The sequence below is a fragment of the Anguilla anguilla genome, chromosome 15 (genome assembly GCF_013347855.1).
Source record: "Anguilla anguilla isolate fAngAng1 chromosome 15, fAngAng1.pri, whole genome shotgun sequence".
Lineage (NCBI taxonomy): Eukaryota > Metazoa > Chordata > Actinopteri > Anguilliformes > Anguillidae > Anguilla > Anguilla anguilla.
In genome coordinates, this window is record NC_049215.1 from 14,452,484 (window position 1) to 14,465,952 (window position 13,469).

The 13,469-nt window shown below is 47.5% G+C and overlaps 1 protein-coding gene across 3 annotated transcripts in view; it reads right to left on the reverse strand.

Annotated features, from left to right (window-relative positions):
• LOC118214550 (protein diaphanous homolog 3-like) overlaps positions 1-13,469 on the reverse strand; it is a 334,802-nt gene that overhangs the window by 199,528 nt on the left and 121,805 nt on the right. For all 3 annotated transcript variants that reach the window (XM_035394600.1, XM_035394601.1, XM_035394599.1), the window contains 4 exons: positions 12,298-12,403; positions 3,004-3,114; positions 2,388-2,506; positions 1,730-1,846 (listed from right to left, as the gene is read on the reverse strand). In XM_035394600.1, the coding sequence (XP_035250491.1) occupies positions 1,730-1,846; positions 2,388-2,506; positions 3,004-3,114; positions 12,298-12,403 (453 nt within the window). The remainder of the gene's footprint in view (positions 1-1,729; positions 1,847-2,387; positions 2,507-3,003; positions 3,115-12,297; positions 12,404-13,469) is intronic.

Below are 13,469 nucleotides of genomic sequence, written 5' to 3' on the forward strand. Positions count from 1 at the left end.
TAGCTGCCTGTTCTCTTTGCTCTGGTTGTGTTAGCTGCCTGTTCTCTTTGCTCTGGTTGTGTTAGCTGCCTGTTCTCTTTGCTCTGGTTGTGTTAGCTGCCTGTTCTCTTTGCTCTGGTTGTGTTAGCCGCCTGTTCTCTTTGCTCTGGCTGTGTTAGCTGCCTGTTCTCTTTGCTCTGGCTGTGTTAGCTGCCTGTTCTCTTTGCTCTGGCTGTGTTAGCTGCCTGTTCTCTTTGCTCTGGCTGTGTTAGCTGCCTGTTCTCTTTGCTCTGGTTGTGTTAGTCACCAGTTCTCTTTGCTCTGGTTGTGTGTATGTCCTCTACACTTTGCCGTTAGCCGCATTTGTGCTAGCGAAGATGGAAACTTCCCACTGCTGCCTGATCTTTGTTCTTTGAGGTAACGTTTAAAAATCAAACAACACACGATGCACTTTTATACATGATTTATGCAACACTTTGTGCAAAGAGCAGGGGACGCTGTGATCAGACGTGTCGGAAGTTGTGTTGTAGTAAAGTTTGAACTGGGTCACGTTCTGCCTTTCTTCTGCAGATGTTCAGTATAACATATGGCAGGGTTGAAACACAAAAGACGTTTCCATGCTGTAACTGGCAAATTACATGCAGACAGAATATTAAACTGCTCCTGTAATTGCTGCCAAGTTTCCGGTTAACTGGGTCACTTTGGCAAAAATCGCTTCACTTGTAATTAACATATGCAGAATTTCCTGTTGACTACAAGAGTATTTTAGCAAGTAACATTATATACGTAGCAATAAGCAGATGTGATTTAGAATATTATCAGCACTTTGGGTGAATTGACAACTGCCACTCATCTGAATCACTGTAAGGAATACTCTGAGAAAATGTTATTCTACTCCAAATCTACACTAAAACATGAAATTTGAAATCAGTAAATGACAGCACCAAAAGGACCTGATCAAAACTGCTTATTGACCCATTTTCAGCGACGACTCCATGTTTGATTTCCCAGTATAGACCCATCTAGCGGCCAGTTCTCAGGCTGGGCAGATAATTCCATGAAAGCAAACATGAAAAGGCCTTTGAAAGCGGCTTTGAGCACTGCGGACAATCCAAGCGTGGTGCCGGCCCCCATTAAAGGCAGCTGCTGCCACAGTGTCACGCAGTGTTTTTAAGAGTGTGAACTCAATGCTTCATTTGTGTCAGTCAGCAAACGCTATTCTGCATGATTTTCTTAAAAAGACAAACATGAACTGGCTTATACAGTATGTGCAGGGGGTCAGCAAACAAGCCATCTTCTGCAATAGCTATTTATCTCATCTGCCAGCTGGGACAAGTGTCCGCACAATTTATCTAGTACACAAAAAACAGCATGAAGAAGATTAAAATACTGTTTAATACAAGCAACCCATTGGCTGCTGGAAAGTCAAGGCCCTTCACTTTGCATGCTTTGAAGAAAATGTAAGAAAGACCATTTGATAAGCAGATGAGGTCTGTTCAGCTCAGTAATTTCACTGCAATCCGGAGCTAGAGTTTTCTTTGATAATTCACTTTAGTAAGGTGCTTACACAGTTAACTGACCTCTCCTGGCTGGTTGGGCCTGCACTGGGCCCTCGGTTTAACAGAAAAACCCAGCAGAGCGTGCGGCTCTCTGAGGGCAAAGTCACTAGCCGCGGTGCGGAGACTAGCCGGCGCTGTGCCGAGCCTGGGCTCACACACCCGGGGGTGCGGGGCTGGGGCGGGCCACTCACCGGATGTGGTAATCGTTCCTGATGAGCAGGAGGTGCTGCAGGATGGACAGGAAGTGGCCCTCCGCCGCCGTGTTCTTCACCACGCTCATCAACATGCTGAACACGTCTCCCGCATCGGTGAGCGGCGTTAAGGAACACACTCAAAGGCGTGTGCTGTACACGCAGGGCAAGACAACCACACAGGGCAAGACAACCACACACACACATACGCTGTACACACAGCGCAACACAACCACACGCACACATACGCTGTACACACAGGGCAACACAACCACACGCACACATACGCTGTACACACAGGGCAAGACACACACACACCTATGGGCAATTTAGACTCTCCAATTCACCTAAACTTTGTGTCTTTAGAATGTGGGAGGAAACTGGTGTACCCGGAGGAAAGCTACATGGACACAGGGGGACCATACAAACTCCACACAGAAAGGCCCAGGTCAGGATTCGGACCCAGAACCTGATTGCTGTGAGGTGACAAGAGCACCACCGCCCCGTATGAAAAAAAGAAAATAAATAATTTCATCCAAAATAAATGTGATTAATGAAATGAAACTAACTGCTAAACGCTGGGCTGATGAAGGATAAACGTGAGTGTGTAACTGAGGCCTAATCACACACAGCCTCTTACGCGGGCTGGGAAGGATATTCCAGCTCTGCTTTGATGTCCTCCAGCCGGTGGGAGAACTCCATCATGTCCTCCTCGCGGTGCTCCTCGTGCACGCGCAGCTGGATGTCCAGAGCCTCGCTGCGCAGGACGCTCAGCCGCTGGGGTACAAGCGTGGGGAGAGGGGAGAGCCGGAGCCGGAGAGGCCGATTAGATTCTGTTTAAGGGTCTCTACAGATTCAGACATCAAATTTGATTGTGTTCCCCTCCTCCGTTCCGAAAGGAGGCTGAAGGCTGGCCGCTAGCTTGAATAATAAATACACGGGTACTCTCACATCATTCTTCTTACACTATCCCCTCCTGTAGCTCACACGCACGAGCACGGAGACACGCACGAGCACGGAGACGCGCGCACACAAACACCTCCCTGGTCACTGTTTGCTCTGGCGGTGGCATTGTGTTTTAGTTGTTCACACAGTATAAACATGCTAACATAACCCTGACAGGAGACGGCCAGAGCTTTCTCTCCCCCAGTCGTGTGTATCGATTCGGACGCCCGGCCCAAACTCAATTATCTGTAGCGGTACAGAACAGTGGGTTCAGCTGCACGGCTCATTTAAATATTAATGCAGACAGGGCGAGGGGGCGGGGCTCTTACCGGCAGCAGCTCCTTCAGCCCGCAGCGCATGAACTCGTTTCGGATGTGCAGCCGGAAGTCCAGGTCATCGGGAGACGTCACCAGCGCGTTAATGAGCTGCATGCAGGCCACCTGCACACAGACAGACAGAGAGCACAGTCACGCTCAGCAGCAGCCCCTGCACAGCCCATCGTGTTCAGCAGCAGCCCCGGCGCAGCACAGACGCGCGCGCGTGCGGGCGTGAGTGTGCGCGTCCGCTCACGCCTTTTCTCCCAGCACGTGAGAGCATACATATTAAAGAAGGGGCTTCGCCGGGCGGATGAGGGCCATGATTAATGCATGTCCATTTCGGCTGTCAGAAGCCCGAGTTCTGCTCTAATATTGATGTGGAGGACGGCACCCGACGGTCCGTTTCTGGGAGAACTCACTTTCCACGCTGCATTGTCATCCAGCATATTTACACGTTTAGAGGCAGTAGTCATCTGTGTGTGACAGATATGCATGTTTGAGCATGCATGCTTGTGTGTCTATGTGCTATGTGTATTCATACACACACAAGTGCGTATACATATTTTGTAAAGACATTCCAGTGCAATAATAAAGAAAATACAAAGCTGTACCTGTACTATATTCTATTGCATAAAGTGATAACACTGATGAAATCGATACAGAATACTCTACGACTCTGTACAGAATGAAGCAACTGTCTAGCATCTGATAAGCCTATAGGATTTGGACTTCTTATAAATGCTTAATAACTGGCTGAATTCACAACCCCAGACATATGTATCTCTGCAGCCACACCAACATAAATAAATGATCGTGAAGGTGAAGCCCAGGGTTATCAGATTCAGAGAAAATTCAACGCAAGGTTACAAAGTGCATCATTGAGACAGGAATATACAAGAACTAAGTTGTTTATACACTGAAAAAACTTGCGTGAAACTTTCTAAATGTGGCTCCCCCACTTTAAAATAATGACTACTTTAATCCTGGCATAACATCAACAATGAAAAATGTTTTGGTTAATGGTTAAACACAAATATGCCATATTCTTAAACGTTACCCAACAATCATGAAAAAATGACACAGCTCTGACAGACAGTAATCACAGTGACAGCCTGTGAGGATAAAAGCAGGGAATATGTGAAGAGCTCTTCTATTCAAAGAGCCCAAGAGTCACAACTACTCTGCCAAACAAGGTGAAAATAGCAGCAGGCTAGTGCACTCTAACAAGGTGAAAATAGCAGCAGGCTAGTGCACTCTAACAAGGTGAAAACAGGAGCAGGCTAGTGCACTCTAACAAGGTGAAAACAGGAACAGGCTAGTGCACTCTAACAAGGTGAAAACAGGAGCAGGCTAGTGCACTCTAACAAGGTGAAAACAGGAGCAGGCTAGTGCACTCTAACAAGGTGAAAACAGGAGCAGGCTAGTGCACCCTAACAAGGTGAAAACAGGAACAGGCTAGTGCACTCTAACAAGGTGAAAACAGGAGCAGGCTAGTGCACCCTAACAAGGTGAAAACAGGAACAGGCTAGTGCACTCTAACAAGGTGAAAACAGGAGCAGGCTAGTGCACCCTAACAAGGTGAAAACTGGAGCAGGCTAGTGCACTCTAACAAGGTGAAAACAGGAACAGGCTAGTGCACTCTAACGAGGTGAAAACAGGAGCAGGCTAGTGCACCCTAACAAGGTGAAAACAGGAACAGGCTAGTACATTTTAACAAGGTGAAAACAGGTGAAGGTTCCCTTTGTTTGAGGTGGTACTTCACACTATCAGAATGTTGCACTTAATGTGATGGGATTCTCCCTGTTTTACTCTCTGTTTTAAAGCAAACGCAGCGCATGAGCAGGTACTTAAACACTGTTCATCAGCTGTCTGCCGACGCATTGAAACGAACCGGGAGTGAACACAGTGAACGCCATCGCTCTCGCGATGGCAAAACCAAACCAGACAAAGCCAGGCAGCCATCCAGCGTTGGAGGGAGATGAGAGAGGGCTGAGAGGCCCACCCCACCCAGCATTAGTCCATAACCAGCATGTATTTATCAGAATAAGGGCCAGGCCCGGTGGACGAGGTACGCATGAGAATCAGGAACCCGCAAACGCGCGGAGAGGTCCACCGCCCCGCTGCCCCGCCCGCCTGGTCAGGGCCAAACCCTGCCCGCCCGCCCGCCTGGTCAGGGCCAAACCCTGCCCGCCCGCCCGCCCGCTCCGGGGCCAGCCCTGCCCGCGCGGGGCTCGTTTGAAGAGGGCGAGCGCGGGGGGCCAGATCACACGCCTCGGCCGCGCCCCTGATCACGTCCCCCTGTGAAGCACCTGTGAGTGGGCTTTCTCTCGTCTCTCCGCCCTTGAAGTCGGGGGCGGCCGGATGATCAACAAAAAAAAAAAAAAGCGAACCCTTTTGGCTAACGCATTTCAAAAGCCCTCCTGGTCTAAGCGTTTGTGGGAAACATAGCCTCGGGTTGGGCTTCTGAACTCCCCTTTCTCTTTTTCTTTTTCTCTCTCTCTCCATCCCTCTGTGTCTGCAACAGCCAATTTATTTCTCCTTTCTGTTGCCAGTTTTGTTTTTTCTCCCCTTCAAAACAGCTGAGCAACATGAAAGGAAAAAGAAGCTTTATAATGAATGCCAATATCACCGGCATCAACACCTGTATGTTTGCAGGGACAGCAAATAGCTTGCTTGCGTATAATGAAAGGGTTTGGATCGGAGTACAGATCTCAGATTAGTGGGGCCCTAAATCCTGCCCCTCAGTTCTTTCAGCAGCTTCATCCTTCGTGCCAGCTCTCCACCAAACTCCCGCCCCATCCACTGCTGCCTTCTGCCAGAACCGCTTCTTCAGAAACGCCACCTCTCATTTGGTTCCAAGTCACGTTACCAGAGGAAAACATAACAAAGAGGAATAAGAGCATCACAATGGCAGACTGGTAATATTAAATCACCGGTATCTTTAAGCCTTGCTGCTCGGACTGCACGGCACAGGCGCGTCTTCATAATTTGTCACTGGGGGCTTCTCGACTCCCTTAAACACATCTAACCCCTCAGGGGTTGATTTTAGTGCAGTTCAGCCCTTTTCCACACAGCCTGCCCCCGTCATCCAGTGTTTTGCACTTACAGCGCACCGTCTAGCAGATTTCTCCCTTTTTAAGTGTTTGTATTTACAGTCGTGGCCTTTAAAACACTTAACCTGAAGTGAAAGGGAGGGAAGGAGCGGGGGAGAGGGGGCGGAGGAATACGTCCTCAGGTCAAGCGTGAAATGCCTTTAACTACACAGCGGGACGAGGGCGGCGGCATGAATTAGTGATGTTTGGGTTAAAAGGGATCAGGGTTTATCTATTAGTAATTGGAAAGAATAACCCAAAGTATCAATAAAACATCAGCAACGGGCTCCGAGCGGCAGCCACGGCTTAATGGAAACAATCCGCTGTGGTGAAGGGCCTCTTTCTCCGCCGGTCTCGTCCGGGGCGGGGACGCGGGAAGGCTCCGTCGCCGTGGCGATCGCTCACAGCGTGTCCGCGTTCGAGGAGCAGCTCTGCCGGGGACGGGCGCGGCTTTCTACGCCCGCTCCGCCGTTACTGCCTCCGCCGCGGAAACAGCCAACAGCGTGTCATTTCCCCTCCGGACACAGCTGGCTGAGAACGCCGCTGCGCTGCCCTCCGAGAGGGGCGGGGAGGGAGGGGCGAGAGGCCGAGGGAGAGAGAGAGAGAGCCGGAAAGGAAAACATGAGCGCTTCGCTTTATTTATTTACACGCCCCCGGAGTTTAATAATAAAACACACGCGCAGAGTACATGCTCATAAATGGAATCACCCGCGCTGCTAACACAGGCATGTTACTCAGACACAGGGAAGAGCACCTTACTCATTTATATCCAGGCATGTCGCTAGCAAATTTACTGACACAAGCCATGTGGCTCCTGCACTCCACACGTGGTGTGCTCTGTGCTCAATCCGGGGACCACGGCAACAGGCACACGCACGCATAAAGGATGAGTTTGTGAAGGACATGGTGACTAAATGACTGCAGCCATGTTCTGACAGAACTCTCAGCCCACTGCTTGGCTAAAGCTGGCCTTCGCCAACATTTACACTTACAACATGTTCTGGAATTTTATCAATGTCACATTTGTCCACCTGTTTTCTGTACAAACCTGAAAATTGCATGTTGTCCTTTGTCCTAACTTTAGTAGGAATGCAACAGCATACTGGCCAACATAATTTGTTTTTATTTTTTTCTGGTAAAAAGCATTATTCCACGGGAACATTTTATTTGTGGAAAATGACAATGCTGGTGCTCTGATGGCATTTACACTCGCACGCTCCTATGAGTGTAAGGCCTCATATTTTAGAAAGCAGAATTTATACAAACATGGAATTGCAAGATTTCGGTGAAGAATATATTGCAAACAGCATGTGGTGCCGTTGGAGCATTGGAGATAGCCGATGGACGTGACGGTGCTCCATCGTCCTCCGATGCCAGATGCCAGTTTGTAGAGGATTTTGCGGCGGTACAGTATGCGAGTCCAGCATCCCGTCATAGAAACGGAAGAGGATCTTATTTATTTTATTTCCAAAACTCATATTGATGGCAAAAATCGGTCAAAATTTGTACTCTGACAACCAGAAAAAAATAAAACCATAAAATGGTAAAATCAAATAAAAGAAAGAAATAAATAAAAAAGAATTAGGTAAAGAAAGGTAAAAAGGTAAATAAATTGAGGCTCTACAAGCACCCACTGCCATGCCATCAGACTGAGTGTGCATGAGAGTTCTGATTTTCCTCGCTGATTTTTACAGGCTGTGTCATGCTCACATTATCTCTCTCTCCACATTCCATAACTTTAAGGTTTCTACAGTATCTATCTTACCCTCCCCTGTTTATTTTGAAGGTTTCCATTATTCTGCAGTCATTCATGTTTGTTTCCATAAGCTTCATCTCTCCCCTATCTGAGCTTGTCACAGACCTAAGAGATGCCCCCTCCAACAGGCTGCTGTCCCAGTTCTGCATGAACAGCCATGCGGTAATTGATTAATCATGCCTGCTGACAAGGTTGCGACAAAATGAAAAAACTGCTTCAATATGACAGTAAAGGAACCTGCAATGCCACTTCAGTTGCATAAAAAAACTATTAAAATACAACATTTATGAACACAAACAAATCTATAAAAATAAAAATATAAAGATTTCTTGAACAAAATGATTGATAGAAATATGGAGTGGAAACACTTAGGGCTTGAAATCTGTCACTTCCTGTGTGAAAGGATATGGGGGGAAGAGCCCGGTTAAAATGAATAAATGAGAGCGCAGTGGCGGAGAGATCCAGGTCTGGGAACTGACCCCCCACACGCCTGATCTCAGGACCCCCCACGTCTCTCCTCCCCGCTTCATCTACACCAGAGCACTGGGGTCAGACCCGAGCTGGGCCTTCCTGTGTGAGTGACTGGCTGAATGCCGGGAATTCTGGGAAAGGCTCAGAGCTGGAAGCGCAAGGGAGCAGAGCGATGATTGCATCCATACATACAGGAGCAGAGGAAAGTACACCAAAACCCCAGTGGAGCAAGGCAGGGAACACACATCCTGCATCTATTATCCCTGAGAGAGAGAGAGAGAGGGAGAGGGAGAGAGAGAGAGGGAGAGAGAGGGAGAGGGAGAGGGAGAGAGAAAGAGAGAGAGAGAGAGATGGAGAGAGGGGGGGAGAAACAGGGGGAGAGAAAGAATGGGAGGGAGGGAGGTAGGGAGAGATGGAGAGAGAGAGGGAGGGAGGAAGCGAGACAGAAAAAGAAATGGAGAGAGATAGATAGAGAGAGGGCGAGGACAGACAGAGAGAGAGATAGATAGAGAGAGGGAGAGGACAGACAGAGAGAGAGAGATAGACAGAGAGAGGGAGAGGACAGACAGAGAGAGAGAGAGATAGAGAGAGGGAGAGGACAGACAGAGAGAGAGATAGACAGAGAGAGGGAGAGGACAGACAGAGAGAGAGATAGGTAGAGAGAGGGAGAGGACAGACAGACAGAGATAGATAGAGAGAGGGAGAGGACAGACAGAGACGAGAGCGGCAGGCCTCCTGGTCCTGCTCTGTGATGGAGAGGAGGGCTCGGCGGCGGTGGGTAAAGGTCAGGCGGCGGCATCGCGCCTCGCAGCGGGGCGCACGCGGACCACGGCGCGCCCGCCCAGGCCCTGTCAAATTAAAGCGCACATCTCTCTCCCTCTCCCATCACTACCAATCCTGCTTTTCATTAATCCTCCTCCCTGACAGCCATATGCCAGCCAGCAGCGCTTATTATCTATAATATTTCACCAGCACGGAGATGTTCCACACCGCTCCCCTTTTCACCCGCCACTGCGCATGCAGCCGCTGTCTGAAGCGCTGTCTGCTCGGGGTCAGAGGTCGTCTGCTCCTCCTGCCATGCCCGATACACAATTTCGGCAAATCAGGCCGTGTCCTCAAGAGGTGAGCAGAATAATATTTTACGATTCCCAGCCATGGAGCTCGCCTTATGCATCACAAGTACTAGCTTGAGCCCGGCAGCACACTCGAGCGAGGATGGAGAAAAATGGAAATAAGAGATTGCACAGCCAACATAAATAAAGGCACATTTCCTATCGAAGTACACGACAATTTGGAAGTTGCTCTCTAGAAGGCAGACCCTTCCTCTGGTCTTTCTTTTGGTCCACAAACATCAAAGCAGGTTTGGTCTCAAACAGCCAAGAGGAGGCGACTGGTTTCAGAAAAGCCGCCCCACCGTCTCCGCAAACATTAGCGCAGTAAGGTGGTCTGCTCTCTAGATGGGCGATGGCAAGCTTTCATCACGTTCAGCCACTTACCAGGCAGAGGACTTGCGCTGTTAACACTCTATCAGGCTCTAAACTAGATTACACTTCAGCCACAGGACCGTCAGCAAAGAAATGCCTTTTCAGAACTCAGCTTTCAGTTCTGCTTACAAGCTCATTTTCCTGTGTGGTCACTGATTTTTGAAGAGGGGCAGGGGATTGTAATTGTTTTTTTTTTAAACTTTCTCATGATATATGAACTGCATTTGGCCCCTTTACACTTTCCAGACATTACGTTCATATCGAACTGGGCTACCATGTTTGGGTGAACTGCAGATTTACTATGAACATAAATGTAGGAAAAACTAAAGCCGAATAGACACAATTAAAATGGAAATAGAATATTTACTTTTCATTTTCAAGATTTAGGGGGTATGGCCCTCCTAACAATCAAAGCAAGCAGGGGGAGTCTTTACATACAGGCACTTTACAAACACCATAGAGCATGAAGAGATTACAGCCTATGGGGGAATGGGTAACTTAGCACGAGCAAGGTCAAAACATGTAAGCTCACATGAACCAAGTGCTAGCCAGGAACTGCGTATGGGGTGATGAGCAGCATTAGCCCTGCTACCTGACTAGCTAGCAAGCAATATGTACTGTATTGATTTTGGGAACAGACAGCAAATCAGCCACAGGTTTGTCTCGAGTGCCATTTCAATTTTCAGGTCTGTAAAAATATAACAGCCATGCAAGCTCACCTCTTTAATGTACCTCATTAGGCATTTTCCACCTCCATTAGTAGAGAAGGAATGCATGTGTTTATTTAATATTAGCGGGGGGTGTCACAGATTCCTTAAACATACTAGATACTGCACTCTCAGCATCGCATGGTTTCTCCCATCTCCTATGCCACCCAATGTGATGCTTCTGATGAAAATTCACTGAGAGGCATGACTAAGGAAAACACTGCGGGACCAGACATCCTGGACTGAAGTGCAGCATCAGAAGCCTCCTGCTGTTAGGAAGCAGAGGGAATTGAATCTGAATATCTGTTGAGTCTACAGAATCTACGGTGTTATGTGGGCCTCTTTAATGTGACACGAGAATCCCAACATAACACAAGCTACACACAGCCAAGAAAATAGTCCCACACAATAATATGAAGCTTCTTAATAATCTCAGTGCATCTAAAAACCAGTAGATATCCAATCAAAGTACCCGACCAGGAAAACTTCTGCCCTCTAACGGCTGGATAAATGCACCCTCAATACCCCCACCGGCTTACAGGGGAACAAGCAAGGAGGAGAAAATGGCCTCTTTCCCCACAGAGTCAGGCTCTTCAGTGCCTGGGTGGCACAATTCAGCTGCACTAACTCACAGCAAACAGCCTCAAAAAAAATTACTGTTATTGTAATAAAACTAATAAAAGGTGAATTGCAAATATTAGGCCTGTATGTTTGTATGCTTGTATTCAAATACCATTCAAGAGCCCAAAGCAATGCTTTCATGCATTTAAATGAGCCCACTGAATGGGGAAGTGAAGAACCTCATTTAAATCCAAAGTAAACTCACTTCTGTTGCAAACAGCACTTTCCACTTTTTGAAACAAACTATCATATGTAACTATTCGCTGATGAAAATATCATTTGAAATGTTAAGGTAATGATTGTTGTTGTTATTAACTATCATGAGTATTGGTATCATATTCTAATCATTTATTTTAATTATCAGTCTGTGTTTTGACAGGGAAAGCATATGCAGAATATTCTTAGTAAAGGTAAACATACATAGAAGTCTTTAGCAAAAACATAAACAAAAGGTGCCATGGGAAACCAAGGCCCTGCTGTGCTGCTGGATTGAAAATTAAGCTAGAAAAGATCTAAGTAAGCGTCTTGTGCTATTTTAGCTTTAAGATAATTATGATTATACAAGGTCATATACTGTAACATTTAATAAGGTGATCAAGACTTATAATCATCCAAGTGTTATTTCAGACTCATGCATTTACTACTTTACTACAGGCGGGGCGTATCTTAGAGGCCTCACAGCACCACACAAGTCCAATCACTTACAAAAATATATGAGCATGGACTGAGTGTCACCATTAGGGGAAGAAAACACCTGAGATCTTCAAGACATTCGACTCAAATCATCAATCCTCAACTCAAACAAATTCTATGCTATGTTCAAAGGAAATAAGAAAGAAAACACAATATGGTGGGAATATTTTCTTTCAAAAGCAGAAAAGGCAATCAACCAATTAACTGAACGCAGTGGTGCATTTAACAGCCCCATTTGTGCTGTCTTTCTTTTTCTGTTTCAGCCTGACAGCTCCAAGGTAGACTCTTTTTTTCCCTCTTGATCGAGGAGGTCGGCGAGAAAAAAGGATTTTTCTCTAAGTGCGTCTAACTTTTCATTCAAAAGGGCGGTGCATTTTTTGCGAAAACAAAAAAAAGGAAGGGGGGTTGGGGGTTGGGGGTTGGGGGGGGGGGGGGGGGGGCAGGAGTGCTCCGTTTCGAGGCGAGGCCAGCCTCGTACTCACCTGTAATTGCACGGAGCGATCGCGCAGGCCTTCGACGATGGGCCCGAACCTCTCGACGCCCCTCCGCTCTCCCGCCACGGTGATGGCTTCAAGGACCTTCTCCAGACTAAACGGGAAAATCAAACGCAGGAGTGGATAAACGGCAAACAAGCGGCGCGCCTTCGACTCCACGGCAATCGCCCCGCTACGCACGCCGCGTACAAACAGGATCTCACAGGGCCTTCTCCTTCCTGCTTATCCGTCTTCTTTCTGTTCCCTACATTTACAAAAACACATACCTAACGACACTGCTTTCTTTGGCTCGTTCTTTAAAGAGAAAAATAAAGTATGGGCTTGTATTATAAATTGATTTCATTCTACTGGATTCTTGCTTGCTTTATTTTATGTGTGTTATGGCTACATGCATTTGAAGTTTATTTAAATAAAAAAATGTTTAAAAATCTAGAAATAGTCACCTACTACTCCTTACACAGCAGGGTGTAATGCAGCCTTAAAATACTTAAATACACTGATAAGAGCAGTAAACCACCACTGTAACTGCTTCATACAGCAGGTCTGCACAGCGCAGTGCAAGAGATCAGTACTGACTGATGTTAACATTTGAGACTGCAGCGTGTTGCGTGCAGGGTGTTGTGTGTTGCGTGCAGGGTGTTGTGTGTTGCGTGCAGGATGTTGTGTGTTGCGTGCAGGGTGTTGTGTGTTGCGTGCAGGGTGTTGTGTGTTGCGTGCAGGGTTTTGTGTGTTGTGTGTTGCGTGCAGGGTTTTGTGTGTTGTGTGTTGTGTGCAGGGTGTTGTGTGTTGTGTGTTGCGTGCAGGGTGTTGTGTGTTGTGTGTTGCGTGCAGGGTGTTGTGTGTTGCGTGCAGGGTTTTGTGTGTTGTGTGTTGCGTGCAGGGTGTTGTGTGTTGCCTGCGCGGTGTTGTGTGTTGCGTGCAGGGTGTTGTGTGTTGTGTGTTGCATGCAGGGTGTTGTGTGTTGCCTGCGCGGTGTTGTGTGTTGCGTGCAGGGTGTTGTGTGTTGTGTGTTGCGTGCAGGGTGTTGTGTGTTGCGTGCAGGGTGTTGTGTGTTGCGTGCAGGGTTTTGTGTGTTGAGTGTTGCGTGCAGGGTGTTGTGTGTTGTGTGTTGCGTGCAGGGTGTTGTGTGTTGTGTGTTGCGTGCAGGGTGTTGTGTGTTG